The sequence below is a fragment of the Carcharhinus amblyrhynchos genome, chromosome 20, assembly GCF_965287045.1.
Source record: "Carcharhinus amblyrhynchos chromosome 20, sCarAmb.v2.hapA, whole genome shotgun sequence".
In the NCBI taxonomy this organism is placed as follows: domain Eukaryota; kingdom Metazoa; phylum Chordata; class Chondrichthyes; order Carcharhiniformes; family Carcharhinidae; genus Carcharhinus; species Carcharhinus amblyrhynchos.
In genome coordinates this window covers 50,498,400-50,517,754 of record NC_137343.1, presented here as the reverse complement: position 1 = coordinate 50,517,754, position 19,355 = coordinate 50,498,400, and the positions used below count along the sequence as shown (strand labels likewise).

At 44.3% G+C, this 19,355-nt stretch overlaps 1 protein-coding gene across 4 annotated transcripts in view; it reads right to left on the bottom strand.

The window, feature by feature from the left end:
- smpd4 (sphingomyelin phosphodiesterase 4) overlaps positions 1-18,913 on the bottom strand; it is a 67,823-nt gene extending 48,910 nt beyond the window's left edge. For 2 of the 4 annotated variants that reach the window (XM_080208592.1, XM_080208593.1), the window contains exons 1-7: positions 18,760-18,913; positions 17,435-17,521; positions 16,649-16,791; positions 11,754-11,829; positions 8,476-8,584; positions 6,661-6,713; positions 3,095-3,246 (exon numbers count right to left, since the gene is read on the bottom strand). In XM_080208592.1, coding sequence (XP_080064718.1) covers positions 3,095-3,246; positions 6,661-6,713; positions 8,476-8,584; positions 11,754-11,829; positions 16,649-16,791; positions 17,435-17,521; positions 18,760-18,798 — 659 coding nt within the window. In that variant the 5' untranslated portion in view covers positions 18,799-18,913. The remainder of the gene's footprint in view (positions 1-3,094; positions 3,247-6,660; positions 6,714-8,475; positions 8,585-11,753; positions 11,830-16,648; positions 16,792-17,434; positions 17,522-18,759) is intronic. The other 2 variants (XM_080208590.1, XM_080208591.1) reach the window with 1 other exon arrangement.
- Positions 18,914-19,355: the final 442 nt, after the last annotated feature.

The following is a 19,355-nucleotide window of genomic DNA, read 5'->3' as shown; positions in this document are numbered from 1 at the left end:
ATATACAAAGCATACCATTCATAGAGAAGGAAATGAGAGAGTGCAGCATGCAGTGTTATAGTCATAGTTAGAGTGTAGAGAAAGATCAACTTAACACAAGGGAGGTCCATTCAAAAGTCTGACAGCAGCAGGGAAGAAGCAGTTCATGAGGTATGTATCCTCAGGCTTTTGTACCTTTGTCCCCCGAAGAAAGAAGGTGGAAGAGAGAATGACCGGGGTGCGTGACATCCTGACTTATGCCGGATGCTTTGCCGAGGCAGCAGGAAGTGTAGACAGAGTCAATGGATGGGAGGCTGGTTTGCGTGATGTATTGGGCTACGTTCACAACCTTCTGTAGTTCCTTGCACAGAGCAGAAGCCATACCAAGCTGTGATACAACCAGAAGAAAATGCTGTTTGTATCAACTTAACATAAGACAGATTCATTTTTTTAGGCATCCAGATCAATAACCAGGATAGGTTGTTGATCTGGACGCTTAAAAAATTGAAGCTCTTGACCCTTCCTACTTCGCCCCCATAGACATCGACAGGGGCATGTTCTCCTCTACATTTCTTGAAATCGATGACAATCTCCTTCATTTTGTTGACATTGAGAGAGAGATAATTGTTGCCGCACCAGTTCACCAGATTCTCTATCTCATTCCTGTACTCTGTCTCATCATTGTTTGAGATCCAACCCACTACAATGGTGTCATCAGCAAACTTGAAAATCGAGTTGAGGGGAATTTGGCCACACAGTCATAGGTGTATAAGGAGTGTAGTAGGGGGCTGAGAACATGACCTTGCGGGGCACTGTGATTGAGGATTACCGTGGAGGGGGTGTTGTTGCCTATACTTACTGATTGTGGTCTGAGAGTTAGGAAGCTCAGGATCCAGTTGCAAAGGGAGGTGCCGAGGCCTAGGTCACGGAGTTTGGAGATGAGTTTTGTGGGAATAATGGTGTTGAAGACTGAGCTGTAGTCAATAAATAGGGGTCTGATATAGGTGTCCTTGTTATCTAGGTGTTCCAGGGTTGAGTGCAGGACCAGGGAAATGGCATTTGCTGTGGACCTGTTGTGGCAGTAGGTGAACTGTAGTGAATCCAGGTAGTCCAGGAGGCTGGAATTGATTCTTGCCATAACTAGCTTCTTGAAACACTTCTTCATGATGGATGTCAGAGCCACCGACTGATAGTCATTAAGGCACGCTGCTTGGTTTTTCTTAGGTACTGGGATGATGGTCATCTTCTTGAAGCAGATAGGGACCTCAGATTGCATAAAGAGAGGTTGAAGAGGTCTGCGAATACCCCCACCTGCTGATCCATGTAGGTTCTGAGTGCTCGTCCAGGCACCCCATCTGGGCCAGTCGCTTTCCGTGGATTGGCTTCCAAGAAAGCTGCTCTGACACCTGCAATGATGACTCCAGATACAGGTTCATCCAGGGCTTCCAGGGTGGAGGGCACGTTCTCGCTGACCTCTTGCTCAAAATGGGCGCAGAATGCACTGAGCTCATCAGGTAGAGGGGTGTTGGAGCCAAGGATTTTACATGCCTTCATCTTGTCGCCTGTTATGTCTTGCAGACCTTGCCATAGTCTGCGGGGGTCAGTGTGGCTATCCTAGGCCTCTAGCTTGGTCCGACAATGCCTTTTGGCATCTTTGATGGATCTCTCGCGATCGTATCTGGCTTTCTTGTGTAAGTCAGTGTCACCTGACACAAACACCTCAGACCAGGATTTCAGCAAGCAGAGGATATCCCTGTTCATCCACGGTTTCCGGAAACACATGGATTTGCTTCTTTGGCACACAGTCTTCTACACATTTACTGATGAAGATAATGTGTGCTCATCTATGTTCAAATTTTTAAAATATTGACTAAGTTCATAATATACTGTAACACGACAAGGAATATTCTCACACCACAAGTATCAGGCAACGACCACGTTCAACAATAGAGAATCTAACCATTTCCCCAGGACATCACAACTCACTTGACTGGCATTCCATCCATGACCTCAAACATTCATTTCCTCCACGACCAAGCGCAAAGTGTCTCCCACCCACAACATGCACGACAGCATCTCATTAAGCTTCCTTCGACAGCACTTTCCAAACCCGTGACCTTACCAACCAGAAGGACAAGGGAAGCAGGTGCATTTGGAGCACCATCACCTGCAAGCTCCCTTTCAAGCTCACCAGGCTGACTTGGAAATAAATCACCATTCTTTCACTGTCACTGGATTTCTCTCTCTCTAAGAGCACTATTTCTTATATATAGAAACCTAGTGCAAAAGGAGGCCATTTGGCCCATTGAGACCACACCGACAACAATCCCACCCAGGCCCTATCCCTGTAATCCCACACATTTACCCCATTAATCCCTCTAACCTATGCATCCCGGGACATGAAGGGGCAATTTAGCATGGCCAATGCACCTAACCTTCAAATCTTTGGACTGTGGGAGGAAACCAAAACACCTGGAGGAAACCCAAGCAGGTATGGGGAGAACATACAAACTCTACACAGTGACCCAAACTGGGAATGCAACCTGGGTCTCTGGAACCGTGAGGCAACAGTGCTAACCATTGTGCCACCATGCCTCCCCAAAAGGACTGCACTGATTCAAGGAAGCAGCTTACTAAAATCTTCTCAAGCGCAATTAGGGATTGGAAACAAATGCTGACTCAGCCAGTGATGCTCAGGCCTTGTGAAAACATGCATTAATAAGCCCTCTCGTACTGTCACTCAGTGAACCTGCTCAATCACTGCAACAGTTCAATTTGAACCCATTCCATCACATGGTCACTCAGTAACCCCTCCTTTCAACATATTATCGACCATCTCTTCAAACGTCAATGTAGATCCCTTGTTCTGTAATCACTCAACACCCTGTTTGATTGGTGTTACCTTCACTGATGCTCATTCAACCGTCCCAACCAAGTCCTCTCAATAACATTAGCACTCAGCAGGTATATAAAACCATCAGCCCCCCAAGTCACCAAAGGGAATCCACACATTTAGTGACAGGCAAGCACTGAATAAAGAAAAAAAACTAGGTAGCATTATCCTGGTCCCAAAAACACCCAATGCAATTACAGGTCAGAAAACGAGCAGACATACCTTGGTGTTGGAGGTGAGACAGTGCCACACGCATTCAAGAATGGTGATGGGGGCACGTTCCCCTCTATTGGGAGGAAGTATTTCAGGTACCTGTCCACTATGACAAAATAGGCACTGTCTGAGGTACTGAACTGCTGTCCAGGTGGGCAATTCTGTAACAAGAATTGAGAGCACAATGAAGAGCACAAGAAATATAACCCTTTGCAGACTTTGTGAATTTCCTATCATAGGTTTTACCCCGTAATCTCCCAAAGCATTCAGTAAAGCACCTGCTTCTCACTTCTTCCAATTGGTTAAAGGCAGCAAAACCAATGAAACACCCTTGCGGCCCACACTTGCATTAACAACCCTCATGTTCAAACATTTAAATCTGCACATCTAAAGACAAACGGCATTTTTAAACAACGAATAGTGTTTAGATACCATCTTCAACGTAATAAACTTTCCAAAGTGCTTCACAGGACTGAATATCAAACAAAGCCAGATACTGAGCTACATAAGGACAGAAGGTCAAATGCTTGGTTCAGGCTCGGTTTTAAGGAGGGTCTTAAAGAGTAAAGATTAGAGATCAAAGAGTTTTAAGGATGGAATCTCACACCTTGCGACACTGTCAGCTGAAGGTGTGGCCTTGAAGTGAGACAAAGGGTACTGACATTATGCTAACTCAGGATTACAGGAGTGCAGAGGGTGTGGAACTTGGAGAAGTTATGGAGATGGGGAAGAGCAAAGTCAGACAGGGACCTGAAAAAAGATACGAAACTTTGAAAATGCAACCCTTGTCAGACTGGGGGGCCATGTAGATTAATGAGCACAGACATGATAGGTGAGAGACCTGACAGGAGTTAAGCGGTAACTTTGGATAATCTCAAGTCCAAGGAAGGTACAAAGTGGGTGGGAGAAAGCCTGGAGAGCATTGGAATAACTAACTCTAGAGGTACCAAGGCATGAATGAGAGCTTCAGCATCAGACAAGCTGAAACAGGGCAGAAATGACCAATGTTAAAGGTGGAAGTCAGTGATCTTGGCAATGGGGAAGATAGTGTAGACTTAAACTGGACCAGATGCCAGGTAACATGACAGCTCAGTGACTATCACTGTTTGCTGTGCAGATACATGGATTTGGGCCAGTGTCTGCGGGAGTTTGCGCATTCGCTCCGTGCTTGCATGGGTTTTCTCCGGGTGCTCTGGTTTCCTCCCACACCCCAAAGATGTGCTGTTAGGCTGACTGGTGTAACAAATTGTCCCTAAATTAGTCTTCCCTCAATGTGGAATGCCATAAGCATAGACAAGGGTCATGGGTGGAGGGGAGATTCAATGTTAAAATGGCGGCGTGGGCTCGTTGGGCCGAAGGGCCTGTTTCCCATGCTGTGTTGTTCTTTGCTCTATACGTGGTCACAATTTCAGCTCAGGGTCAAACAATGTCAAAGATTGTTCTTTGACCGTTTCAGCTTCAGTGGTCAGGGCGAAAGATGGAGTTAGTGGTGTGCAAGGAGTTTGTGGTGGGTCCTGAAGTCACTGGCATCAGTCTTTCAGCTGATTCACACAGGACAGCTGGAGTGAGGATGGGAAAATGGTACTCTGACACTACAGTACTAAAGGGTGGCTGAGCATCATTCAGAGGGACAAAGGAAAATCAAATATTGCTTTGTATTCGACACATCATGGACAGAAGAACAAAGTGCACAACTGGCACCAAAGGACAGGAGCATTTTAACAGACAGTTTCGAGAGGAGGCAATTGAACGTTCCCTTCAATCTGTACACATCTCAAAGGCGTAGGCACCTACAGGACTTAGCATTCATCACTAATGAAGGAATAACAGGAGTGAGGTTTTACACAGTGGAAGCATTTCTTTCTGAGCTCCACTTCAGATAGCCTTGGCAAGCAGGAAACAGAGTTCCAACTCCAGAATATTTAACTGACAGCCATTCATACTTCCAGTTCTCCACATAGCAAGTAGAGCCAGGTTTCAAATGTGCTCACATACAAAGAACCAACCCAGAATATGATCCTTAAATTCTGTTGTGGAAGAAATACGCTGTCTCAAACATCACTAGACATGATAGAGGTAGCACATTGAACTTTGACTCATTATTTGGAGTTTATTTGGATTAGGAAAATGGTGTTCCACAGGGATTGCTAATGAGACCAGCACGTTCAATCTTTCCAATCTCAGCTGTCGTATCACCCTCAAATTTCCTTTGTACCTTCTGCAATGCCTCTATATTCATTTTCATAATGTGGAGACCACAACTGATCTAACCAAGGTTCAATAAATTCAGAGTTGGAGTCAGAGTCATTACAGTATAGAGGCATGTCACTCTGCCCATCGAATCCATGCTGGCTCCCTGCAGCGCAATCAAATTCCTTCCCTCAATGTCCATAGTACTGCAGGTTTATTTCTCTTAAGTGCCCATGCAATTTCCGTTTGAAATCATTCACTCAATGCTTTCACTACTTTTGTTCGGCAGAGTTCCAGCTCATCACCACTTGCTGAGTAAAAAGAAAGCTTTTCCTCACATCACCAGCATCCCTGCCTAGAATCTGAAAAGTATCCTCCCAGGATCTTCTACCATCAAATAGGAACAGCTTTGGGAATAACTTTGCTTCGTCTGCCTTAATTTTGCTCTTCAGTTCTGCATCAATTCTGTTATCTTAAGGAATAAGCCCTAGTGCTAGGTTTGCTAAAGGGTTTAACCCAAGTCACTACTTCTCGCAATTTGTTAACCTGTGCCCAGAGATCCCTTTGCTCCTTCACTCCATGAATGATTTCAAAAGGAAATGAGATTACTCTGCAGAGAGCTGACATGGACTTGATTGACAGGAGGCGTGCCTCGGTGCTGTAATCTCTCTGACTGTATAGAACCTTGGTTGGACCAAACCTGGGAACTCACTTCACTGCTGTGATCTCCATATTACTAAAAGAGGTACAACGAGAATTTACAAGGATGGTCCAACAACTGAAAGGTCATACAAATGTTGGAATGATTAAAATCAGGGATGCACAAGAGGCCAGAATTGGAGGCACACAGATATCTCAGGCTGTTGCAGAGCTGGGGGAGATGATAGAAATAGGGAGGGGCAGGGTTATAGTGGGATATGAAAACAAGGTTGAGAATTACTCACTGCCAGTGAGTAAGCATCGCTGAGTGGATTAATAAGACTTACTGCTAGTTAAGATATGTAAAGCAGAGCTTTGGCCAGCTCATGTTTATATAGTGTGGGAAAGAGGAGATATCTGGATAGATTGGCAGCAAGTGATGAATGGAGGTAAGGGTGAAATCGTGTGATGTTACGGAGGTGGAAGCTCATGTGGCACATAAACAACAGCAGGGACCTGATGTTAGATCTGTTTGGGGTGTAAAATTTGGTATAATTAGAATGCAGCTGCCTTATCTTCATGGGATGAATTATTGGTCACATAGGACTAATGTTATTTAACTTAGATCTCGCAACTCCACCAGCACAAAGGATATGCCAAACCTGTTGATGGGCAAAAGACCTGGGCAGCAGCATTATCGCTATCCTTTAACCAGTGCTGCCTCACATCCAGCAGTACCAACTTACCCGTGGTGTGGTGAGATGCATAGCTAAATTGAAGAGATAGTATTCAAAGGGATCTAGTCACGCAGGTTAAGAATTACAAACAAGTCTACGTAAATAAAAGCAATTCTTAGCAAAGTCTCTGCACTGCTCGCTTGTTTCTTGACTGTTCAAGAGATATACCCATCAATTAAACGTGTTTGACACAAATGAAGAGCACTATCTGCATATCACTACAATGTTTTAATTCAATAATTGACTCCTAGTTCTCCAGAGCAGAGATTTTCTTCTAAAGAAACATTATTCTCTTTACTAAGGGGGAAGAGCATTGTTCGCCAGTAAGAATGAACATTTCAATTGCCTCGAGGGTACAGCTCAGGCCAAGTGTATTTACAGTCAAATGTGAAAACAATACAGCAGATCTGTCAAACAGAGAGCAATTAGTAACATTTGATGGCCAACTTTTGAACTTCTTTTCACGCCTGCCATCCATATTAGAATTTGACCCCAACGGGCACCAGCTACATCCCCAATTTCCAAACCTGGGGGCTTATTTCCACAAATCAAAGGTGAGGAACAAGTTAGAATCCATACGGTGCAGGAGGCCATTCAGCCCATTAAGACTGCACCAACTCTGATACAACATCACATCCAGCCCTCTCCCCCACCCTATCCCTGAAACCCATGTAGTAATTTACCATGGCCAATCCATCCAACCTACACATCTCAAGACACTAAGGGACACTCTTCATATCTTCAGCAAATTTGCTGATCCAATTTACCATTGATATAGATGACAAACAACAATGGACCCAGCACTGATCCCTGTGGCACACCATTAGTCACAGGCCTCCATTCAGAGAAGCAATTCTCCACTACCACTCACTGGTTTCTTCCATTGAGCCAATGTTTAATCAAATTTACTACCTCTCCATCTATACCTAGTGACTGAATCTTCCTAACTAACCTTCCATGCGGGTCCTTGTCAAAGGCCTTACTGAAGTCCATGTAGACAACATCCATTGCCTTCCCTTCATTTGCTTTCCTGGTAACCTCTTCGAAAAACTCTAATAGATTGGTTAAACGTGACCTACCACGCACAAGGCCATGGTGACTCTCCCTAATAATAACTCTCCCATGGTGACTCTCCCTGCCCATCCAAGTATTTATAGATCCTAGTTCTTTCTAATTCTTTCTGAAAACATAAAAAGATGTGAAAATGTCCTCTACTAAAGCAGGGCAATATCACTAATAAAAGCGGCCTGAAACCAGCTATTCAAATGATCCTAAAGTATAAGCATCCTGTAACACAAATTGTAAAATGGAAAATAACTGCACTGACCAAGACTGCAAGAAACTACAAAGGGTCATGAACAAAGCCCAGACCATCACACAAACAGCCTCCTATCCATTGACTCTGTCTACACTTCCCACTACTTCAGGAAAAGCAGCCAGCAAAATCACGGACCCCACACATCACAGACATTCTCTCTTCTGCCTTCTTCCATTAGAAAAAAGATCCAAAAGCCTGAAAACAGGTACCAACCGACTCAAGGACAGCTTCTTCCCCACTGCCATCAGACTTTTGGTTAGTCCTACCACACATTAAGCTGATCTTTCTCTTCACTCTAGCTATGACTGTAAACTATATCTCGTATCCTATTCTTTCCTTCTTTTCTATGTGCTCTACGAAAAGTATGTTTTGACTGTATAGTGCATAAGAAATAATACTTTTCACTGTACACCGATACATGTGACAATAATAAATCAAATCAACTTGTATCAATTCAATGCTGTTAAAGCAGCTTCAGCTCCACATACAATCCAGTGAAAGGATACTGAGTGAGAGACTGAGATTGGCCAGCCCCGAGGGAGGAAACTGCAGCTTGTTATGATACAGTGGAAAATCAGGTAAGACGCCTTCCTGGATTGAAGCTTTCACAGGACCCTGAATTAGGAAAAAACCCAACAGAATAGAATCAGTAAACATTGAGATTCTCAGGGAAGCAAATGCTAAATTCTAAATAATTTGCATGTTTATCCTTTATAAAAATGTCTGCAACAGGAACCTAATCATTAGATAAATTATATGCAAACATACGGATATAAGGAAGACAACCATCAGATTAGAGATCTCTGCAAGTGAAGATGGGTGTAACTGCAGTAGTCATAGCAAAGGACTTTTTGAACTATGGCAGAAGATTGTCAAGGACAGAATAGGGACACTGCACGGCAGATTCATACTGATTCTCAGGTTAGGGGAAAGCTTCCAAATGAATATTTAGCACCATCTACGTTCCCGTTGATGATATTTATGTTTCAGATGCAGCTGTTCAGTGCTGAACAGAATTAATACAACTGACAGTAATGTTGTTTCGAAGATGAAGGAAACGCAACATCCAGGTAATATTAATAAGGGTGGATGAAGGAGATAGTACAGGTGCACTGAGTGTCTGTCCGCCTTTTCAAATTCCCAGCAGAGTTAGGGATACTTCTCTTAAACTGGCAGCCAGGTCATGTAACTCCTATTTTCAAACAGAACAGTCCGGTTAGAGACACGGAATTATAGGTCCATCAGTCAAAATTCATCACTGGGAGGATCCGAGAAGATACAAGAGATGCCTTTTACGATTACTGGGAAAAGGAAGGGGGCCATTAGAAATCCCAACACAGTGCCTGAAAAGCCAAGCCATGCCAAATAAACACGGTAGTCTGTTTGTGACAAAGTCACTAGGGTAGTGAAGACGGACTTTGAGCTAATGTTGCCTATCAAAAGCTTTCAGGGAGTTCAGGTATGTTACCTCAAACTCAGTTACTTCACAAAGTAGAATTGTGTGTTCTCAGTAAAAAGTTCAAATGCTGGATTAGGAATTTGCTCCAATCCCACAACTAAAACAGTTATATTGCAGTTACTGGATGCGGTCCACGCTGAAAACCATTACTCTTCACAGTTTTTAATCGATGATCTAAGAAAGTGGCGTTGGGGCATTATACAGAAGTATGCAGATGACACAAAAATCTGTACAAGGGTTCAAGTGGTAAAGAATTGTAATCAATCGCAAAACATTCAGACGGCAGCAGACAACACAACAGTAACATGGACCAAAGCAGCTGAAGACAAAACAGCCTGAATATTGTGTCACGTAATTATAGCAATAATCTGCAGTGAAATGCAAATGTTTCCAAGCCACTTCAAGTGGGCAAGAATATTAGTTCTTTGTTTACCTTCTATTACTGATAAGACCAACGCATTCATATCAAATCACCAAAGCAACCTCAGTATTCAACGCAGTTAAGTTTAAAATTTAATTATTACTGTCACAAGCAGGCAACCATTAACACTGCAATGAAGTTACTGTGAAAATCCCCAGTCGCCACACTCTGGCACCTGTTCGGGTGCACAGGGAGAATTTAGCATGGCCACCTCGCTTAACCAGCATGTCTTTCAGACTGTGGGGGAAACCAGAGCATCTGAAGGAAACCCAACCCGATACAGGGAGAACTCCACACAAATCACCCAAGCCAGGATTGAACCCAGGTCCCCGGCAGCGTGAGGCAACAATATTAACCACTGCACTGCCATGTCCCGCAGGTAATACAGGGTAAAGTCCAAACCGGAACAGGGCCTTGATCACATACAAATGAAACATAGAAAAGGCCCACAGCAGTGTTTCACTATTTACTTCCCAATGTCACTGCATTTTAAGAGCAATCAGGATGGGCAAAGGACAGCCTTTTTGGCAATGCCCACAGACCACAAGTGAACATTTGCATAAATGATTTGAAAATGAATATGACCCTGGACACCAGCAGTAAAGCAGCACAGCAACATTCAATAGGTTATTGTTAAAGGTCTCACATTATAGAACACCATATGCATCATAGAAATACACGTGTTTGTAAAGTAATTGTAAAAATGTCATTTTACACACTCAAGCTCCAGCCACGATGACAGGAGACTCAATGGAGCTCCTTTCCCCCTCACATACATGCACCTCTTCCCATTCCATCTCGTCCCACACATGCATTCAGCAGCCCCTCTTCTCAAACCCCTTCCTCCCCAGTCACTCACCTCTCCCTCCACACCTCATATCCTTGCTTCCTTTCCCCCACCTAGACCCCATCTCTCATTCCGCCCCCCCGCTTCTCTCTTCCCCCATTCCCACTTCACCAGCGAACTACACTGGGATACCTGGATTTCTCAAACGTACCCAGATTGGGTTTTGCACTAACGCTACTGCCCTAGTAGTTAGAATATAACCCCGTGACAACTTTGCATTGGATGTGATGTGACCAATGGTAACAAGGCATATGAGTCAGCTGACCCAGTAAACCACAGAACCAATTACAAAATGATGTGATGGTCAGCTGACTCTCTATAAATAAGAATCCGTTGGGCATTGCGGAAGAGCTTGGAGTGGCTCAGGGCGAGGCCCCAAGTTTGGAATAATGATGTTTCTTTATTAGATCTTTTCTTTGATAAGTTGAAATAAGTTTTGTTATATTTTTATTGTCTGCATTTGAAGAGTTCCTTCTGAGGAAACATCCTCCAGATTGCTCCTGACTCAAGTGAATTAATGCATCATAACATGCCCTGCTGGGGAAGGGCGAGCCACCTCTTTGGGGATAGGGGCCAGGGATGGTCCAAGTAAGATGCTCTTTTGAAGAGTAAGTACAGACTTGATGGGTCAAATGGCTTCCTTCTGCACAATAGGACTTGGGTGGCAGTGGTTAGCACTGCTGCTTCACAGCTCCAGGGACCTAGGTTCAATTCCCGGCTCGGGTCACTGTCTGTGTGGAGTTTGCACATTCTCCTCGTGTCTGCGTGGGTTTCCTCCGGGTTCTCCAGTTTCCTCCCACAGTCCAAAGATGTGCGGGTTAGGTTGATTGGCCATGCTAAGAAATTGCCCCTTAGTGTCCTGGGATGCGTAGGTTAGAGGGATTAGTGGGTATAATATGTAGGGATATGGGGGTAGGGCCTGGGTGGGATTGTGTTTCTGCACTGTAGGATTCTATGATACGACTTCTATGACCACAATCATTTAAAATGTCATCATATCAAGATCTAAACACAATACAAGTCAGCACAATCATTCACTGCTGTTCTGCATACTTACAGGCAGATACGAGATTGGAAATTCATATTTATAATCTTCAGCCTGGAGTTTATAAACTAATTTCATCATCGGGCCACTGTTAAACATATAAAAAAAATATTTTTTGTTAATGACAAGAAGGTATGGAGATAGTGGAGTTAAAAAAACTGCACAAATGTAGCTGGGAGCTTGCTGTGCACAATTGGTCACAGTGCTTCCTATACTACAGCACTGAACATACATCCAAAAGTACAGCATTCGTTAGAAAACACTTCCAGATGTCTAGTGGTGACAAAACACACTACGTAAATACACATCTTTCTTTCTCTCCACTGCCTACACAATCATTGGACAATCCCAAAGGCTTTATAGTCAATTAAACACTTTTTCAGGTATCATTCCTGCTGCAATGAATGGAAACAGCCGCCAATTTGTGCAGAAGCTCCACAAACAGCAATGAAATAAATATTTGTGTAATACTGCCGAACTGTAAATACTGGCCAAAACTGCATCGCAACAGCCAAACATTTCAATAAGATTCAGGTTACAGAATCAAGATCCATGATTCACACCCACAATGGGGGCACACCTCTCCCCCACTCACCAACTCACCCTGGGACCCCATAACGGTGTGCGCTCCCCCGCCCCATATAAAGATTTTGAGGTCAGAAGGGATGGGGGAGTGCAACCGTAAAATGCAGTCACAGCATGAGAAGCTTACAGAGAAGCTAATAAATGGGAATTTGTAAGACATACAAACAAGGTTAGTGTGACTTTAAAATCGGCCCCGAGTTACACCCTGGTCCACACTTGTTCTTCACTCACTATGGGAATAACATTCTTTATCTAAATGGAGGGAGAAGGATGAGTGATTAATAATGATCACCAGGTTACCAGCACACTAACACACTGCTGATGAAACGGAGCTTATTCAGCTCAATGATTAATTATTCCTTTACTCCACTGTGTGTCTGAAAGCTGGGCTTGTCTCAACGATCAAATTACTGGGAATAAACTACTCAGTAACTCATTGTGACTGAGAAAGCCAATCAGATCAGTCACAACTGATCTTCTTCAAAGATGTGTGGGTTAGATGGATTGGCCATGCTACATTGCCCCTTAGTGTCAGGGGGATTAACTAGGGTAAATGCATGATATTACGGGGATAAGGCCTGGGTGGGATTGTGCAGGTTCAATGGGCCGAATGGCCCCCTTCTGCATTGTACGGATTCCATGATTCTATTACGAGTCTTAATGACCTGCTGTGGGTTTCCTGTGGTCCATGTATTTAATGTGCAACAGTTTACTAGTTCTCATCTCCTGTTTTGACAATCGATGTTTGTCTACACTATTACATTCCACATCTTGAGGAAAGTTTACAGCCTGCCTCTTCCTTGTTGCCTGAAGTCCCTGAACCCTGTCCCAACTGGCCATATCTCCATGCGAGACGTTGCTTCTCTGCTGCAGAAACATCTGGTCTATGATCCCATACAGTATGAAATTGGATAATTCCCATTGTTGAACCCTCTGGTTCCATGCCAACTGAAAGACTGGGAAGGGCCTCCCTCCCTCTCTCTCACAGCAGCAGCCTAACACTGCCACAAAGAGGAAAATAGGAGCAACACAGGGTATTTATTTCTCAATGTAAACTTCAATCACTTTTAATGGACACATCATTTGAAAGCATGATTTATAAAGTTATAACACGTTTCCATTCAACTTTGCATCCAGCAATATAATCACATTCTTCTGAACTACATCATTCAATCTGATTTTTAAAGATGAAAGTATTCTCACTGAAGATGAGAAGCATCTATATTAGGAAAAAAACCATGGTGTTTCATAAACTCTCTTTCTCTTACTACAGATGCTACCAGGCCATATGAAACATAGAAACTAGGGCGAGTAAGCCATTCAGCCCGATTATGTCTGATCCTCTCTCTCATTGCCATATACCTGTTTTCTCTCCATACTCCTTGATGCCATTAAAATCTAAAAAATTATCTACCTCTTTTCTGAGCACATTCAGTGACTTGGCCTCCACAGCCTTCTGCGTAGAGAATTCCACAATGTCACTACCCGCTGAGCGAAGAGAGTCCTCCTCATCTCAGTTCTAAATGGTTCGCCTCGTATCCTGAGACTGTGTCCTTTTGTTTTAGATTTCCAGGAAAAACATCCTCCCTGCGTCTAGCTTGTCCTGTCCTGTTAGAATTTTATGCTTCCCCTCATCCTTCTAAACTCCAGTGAAACAGACTCACTTGAACCAATCTCTCCTCTTAGGACTGCCGTGCCAGCCCCAGTATCTGCCTAGTGAACCTCCGCTGCACTTCCTCTATGACAAGTATACTCTTTCTTAGGTTGGGAGACCAAAACTACAGGAGTAGTCTCACCAAGGACCAGCTCACTTCTGAGTTTTGTTGTGTTTTTCCAAAATAGTATTGTTTTTGATTTTATATAAACATTCTGTATTTAACAATTAATTAATTGATAGCCAATTTCTGCACACATGGGGACAGTCTCAACAGGGATCTTGGGTGCATGTCGCACTATCTGTAACCCCCATGACTTGCCTGGGTTTGCAAAGCCTCACTTACTGTACTGTCAGGTGACAATACACATCTCTTTAACCTGTGATCAGTGCTCCTTCCACTCACATTGTTGGCCACTTTAAGACTTGAACAGCAGGTTAGATGTAAAGATTCGCATTCTAATCAGTAATCTGTAAACTGTCTGTGCTGTTATATGCTCTGTCCAAGGCCAGAACTCTCCATTCACCTGACGAAGGGGCTAACCCGAAAGCTTGTGAGTTTACTATCAAATAAATCGGTTGGACTGAAACCTGGTGTTGTCAGACTTTTTACTGTGTTTACCCCAGTCCAACGCCAGCATATCCACATCATCTTTAATAACAATTACACAGAGGCCACTGGAGGATTTGGTTTGAGTCACGTTGAGCACCGCAGAGGATCCAGAGTGCAACAAGCTGCCCTAAACCCACCAACAGAATGATAGGTCAAAGGAGAAAAGGGGGTTTTAGAGATGGACTGGTTTAAGTGGCTGTGTTAAGAGTCAGAGGCTTACAGCATGGAAACATCAGCCCAAATTGTCCATGCTGCCTTTTTTTTAAAGCAGCTAAGCTAATCCCAATTGCCCGCAGTTGGCCCATATCCTTCAATAACCATCTTACCCATGTAAGACTCTAAACATTTTTTAAGACAAAATTGTACCTGCCTCTACTACCTCTGGCAGCTTGTTCCAGACACTCCCCACCCTCTGAAAAAATTGCCCCTCTGGACTCTTTTCTATCTCTCCCCCTCACCTTAAACCTGTGCCCTCTAGTTTTAAACTCCACTACTTTAGTTTTAGGATGTGTCAATCTTTAACGAGTCTTAGATTAATTCACAAATTAAAACATTTGAAATGTATAGCCCCTAACCCTACAACCTGCCAGTGTCAGTAAGTGTCTCTCTGTGCATGCTCAAGTATTTACGTAATGAATGCCCTCCACCTGTAACTCTAATGTATACAATTAACAGGCTGGAATGGACAGCAGGGGAAATTAATGGCCAATTTCATTTTCCCCAGTAAATTAATGTTTCCTAGCTTTACATATACAGCTCCTGAACAAGAAACATGAAACTAATTGATGCTGATCTTCAGCTACTACTGTTTTCTACATTATAACAGTTCCTACACCACAGGGACTTTGGCAATTCAAGAAGGCAGCTCACAACTTTCTCATGGTCAGTTAGGGATGAGCAATAAATGCTGATCTAGCCAGTGACATCCACATCCCATGAAAGAATTCTAACAATCTACACTTCAAAAGTACTTAATCATCTGTAAGACACTTTGGGACATCCTGGCTTTATGAAAGTCCCTATAGAAGTGTGATCTTTTCTTTATTAGTGATTATCTGTCTGTTGTCTCCAGAAAAACAAGTTAACACAGTATGATATCAAAGACTCTTTCCACCCAGCTTCACCATCAAGCACTCCCGCTGCAGGTACACTGTGTTAAATAGAATGAAAGTGCTGCTTCAGGCTCGCCTATAGAAAACAATCTGTCACGTTGGGCATTCTGACGTGTTCTCAGCAAGAACAACAGCGTGTAGATACTTCAGTACTGTATACTCATAATCGCAAGGAGCAGAGGCCAACCATACTTATTATTACAGACACTGGTTGGGGAGTTGTAGGGTTAGGGGCGATACATTTCTGATGTTTTAATTTGTGAATAAACCTAAGATTCGGTAAAGATTGATTCTTCCTGAAGCTAAAGTAGGGGAGTCTAAAACTAGAGGGCACAGGTTTAAGGTGTGAGGCGAGAGATACAAAAAGGTCCAGAGAGGCAATTTTTTCCAGAGGGTGGTGAGTGTATAGAGAGAAGACATTCATTTCAGCAGTCTGCGACAAAAGGTGACACAGTGGTTAGCATGGCTTACTCACAGCGCCAGGGTCCCAGGTTCGAATCCCGGCTTGGGTCTGCATAGGTTTTCTCCAGGTGCTCCGGTTTCCTCACAGTCTAAAGATGTGTGAGTTAGGTGGATTGGCCACGCTAAATTGCCCCTTAGTGTCAGGGGGCTAGGTGGGGTAAAAGCATGGGGTTATGGGGATAGGGCCTGGGTGGGATTGTGGTTGGTGCAGACTCAATGGGCCAAATGGCCTCCTTTTGCACAGTAGGGTTCTATGATTCTAAAGGGACATTGGGAAGAACAGATGATTTGGCAAGTCAGGGGCACAGAGATCATGTGCCTGGAGTGCTGCTGCTTTAACCTCCTGATGGAGCCAGGCATCAGGCCACACTAACAAAAGCTAAATAGGCAATGTGCAACAAGAAAGGTTAACTAGTTTAGGCTCCTGAGATTCAAAGCCCAGCTCTATCCTTGTCCATCAAGAAGAAAAGAATTATCACACCTGGGATCCAAGAAGTCAACCACAGCTACGTATTCAGATGGGCTCATTCGACTTTGCAAATACCGTATGTTCCAACCAGGAATGCTGCCATCCTGGTTACCAAACACACACTCCATCAGCCAAGGGAAAATCAAATGGAGCTCCTGGAAACAAATACAAAACAGGTTCACAAAGCAGCTCAATAGCTAAATACTGCTAAAGAGGCTAAAAACATACTTTAAAATATAAAGGCCCCCCTGACTGGGAAATGTATAAGAACATTACAGATGGGAGGAGCTCATTTGCCCTGTTGAACCTGTACCTTCATTTAGCAGCATCGTCACTGATCTTCTACCTTAACTCCATATACCCACACTATTTTTGTATCATTTATGCCCAAACATCTACAATCTCAGTTTTGAATATGCTCAAAAACTGAGCATCCTCAGCTCTCTGGGTTAAGAGAATTAAGGATTCACAACATATTTGAGTGAAATTTATCCTCGTGTGCTTCAAATGACTGACCCCTCATTCAATGTCCAGCCAGCCACCCAGTATTGCAGTCTCAAGTTATTCTCCATCCTTGCCATTAGTTCTCAGCAAGGGCAGCAGAGTGTGTACTATAACAGACTGCACATTCCCAAGAAGTGTGCTTATGGCCTATGAGAAAGGAGGAATTGTGGATTAGGTCCAACTATTTCCCATGGTGGAAGAGACATGACATTATAAACAGTGTTATGAATTAATGGAAGAGTCATTGCAAATTGGCACTAAAGCAAAACAAAGGTAAACACAGTAGCTTCATACCTTGGGAGAATAATCTTCTATCACTTTGGACAATTCGTAGCATCGCTGAAATAGAGGTTTGTTCGTGCCATCTGCTTTAAGAAGAGCCTGCAAAAAGAGAACATTTCTTGACGAAGAAGTGTTTCTGTTTTAGAAGAGGATCTGAGCCTTGAATAACACCAGAAAAGGGAGATAAAAAGCCCAAATGTGAGTCAAAATTCAGTGGTGAGATATTTTAAAGAAACCAAAGAGCAGAAATTAATTCCAGAAAGTTACAACACAACGGAACAAAAATCCTTGGGAGTGAGCAACAAGAAATCAGTTGTCATAGACTGGACAGTGCACACTGTGGCCATTCAGCACTGAGTTGCGTTGGCTTTCTGCAAGATCAATACAGCCACTGCCCCAGCTGCAGAGTAGTCACAATGCACAATGAGGCCTTTCAGCACTGAGTCTTCCCGATTCAGTTTTATTTTTCTACAGTTAAAACATAAAGTGCTGGAAAAACTCAGCAGGTCTGGCAGCATCTGTGGGAAGAGAAACCGAGTGAATTAGAGTCATATAGCACGGGCCAAGATCACAAGAAACGTGTTACAAACGTAGCCCAGTCCATCATTCAAACCAGCCTCCACCTACACTTCCCACTGCCTCAGGAAAGCAGCCAGCATAATTAAGGACCCCACGCACCTCGGACGTTCTCTCTTCCACCTTTATCCGTCGGGAAAAAGATACAAAAGTCTGAGATTACACACCAACCAACTCAAGAACAGCTTCTTCCCTTCTGCTGTCAGACTTTTGAACGGTCTTACCTCGCATTAAGCTGTACACCCTAGCTATGGCTGTAACGTTACATTCTGCTCTCTCGTTTCCTTTTCTACGAACGGTATGCTTTGTCTGCACAGCACGCGAGAAACAATCCGAAGCAGGCCCTTTGGCCCACCACGTCTATGCTGTAAAATACTTACGGCTCTCGTTGCGAACAGCCTTACACCACCACTGCTTGTTATTTAGATCACTCTCTCCTGTCTATAACAGAATTTTCCCATCTCCTTCCCTTTAGACCCCCCCTCCCCATAACTACTTTATGAGCTTATCCCCACCCCACCTTCCCATTCTGAACTGTGTTTTTTCCTCTCTCTCGCCACAGAGATGCTGAGTGTGTCTGTTTTTAATTTCAGATTTGCAGCCGCCACAGTACTTGCAGAAAATTTAACTTCAAGGATGTTATTGCTGACCAGGATTGTATGCTCCACCAGGAATTGAAATTGAAGGAGGAAAATACACCAGCCTGAAGAGTTTGAACTGGGTGTGAGGAAGGAGGGGGGGAGCTGGGTGAGCTGACTCACCAGCAGGTAACTGGGCTGCTGCATGGGCAGGGCCGCCATGCTCTCCCCGCAGGCCCTCGGCCGCAGGCGGCCCCACAGGTTCCCCAGCAGCGAGAGCCCCAAGCCGCTCGCCAGCTTCAATCCGCCGCGCCGATCACCGTCATCAAACCGCGACACTGACAGGCAGGCCGGCCGGCAGGCCCCGGAGCAACTGAGACAGCGATTCTGATTGGCGGACAGCGGGGTGGATGAGAGGGAGCTGCTGATTGGCGGAGAGGAGAGCGTCAGGTGAGAATGGGGGACGGATGATTGGACAACACTGGGGCAGAGCCAGCTGCTGATTGGATGAGCTCTGACCCCCCCACCCAGAGCCGCTGTTGATTGGCTAAGGCTGGGCCGGGAGAGAGAGCGCTGATTGGGTGGATAAAGCGCGGGCATTTGAGCAGTAATGGTGTCCAGAGTGAGTCCGCTTCGGGGCCGCAGTGGTCAGCATCGAGTTCATCACCTCGGGGCCGCAGTGGTCAGCATCGAGTTCATCACCTCGGGGCCGCAGTGGTCAGCATCGAGTTCATCACCTCGGGGCCGCAGTGGTCAGCATCGAGTTCATCACCTCGGGG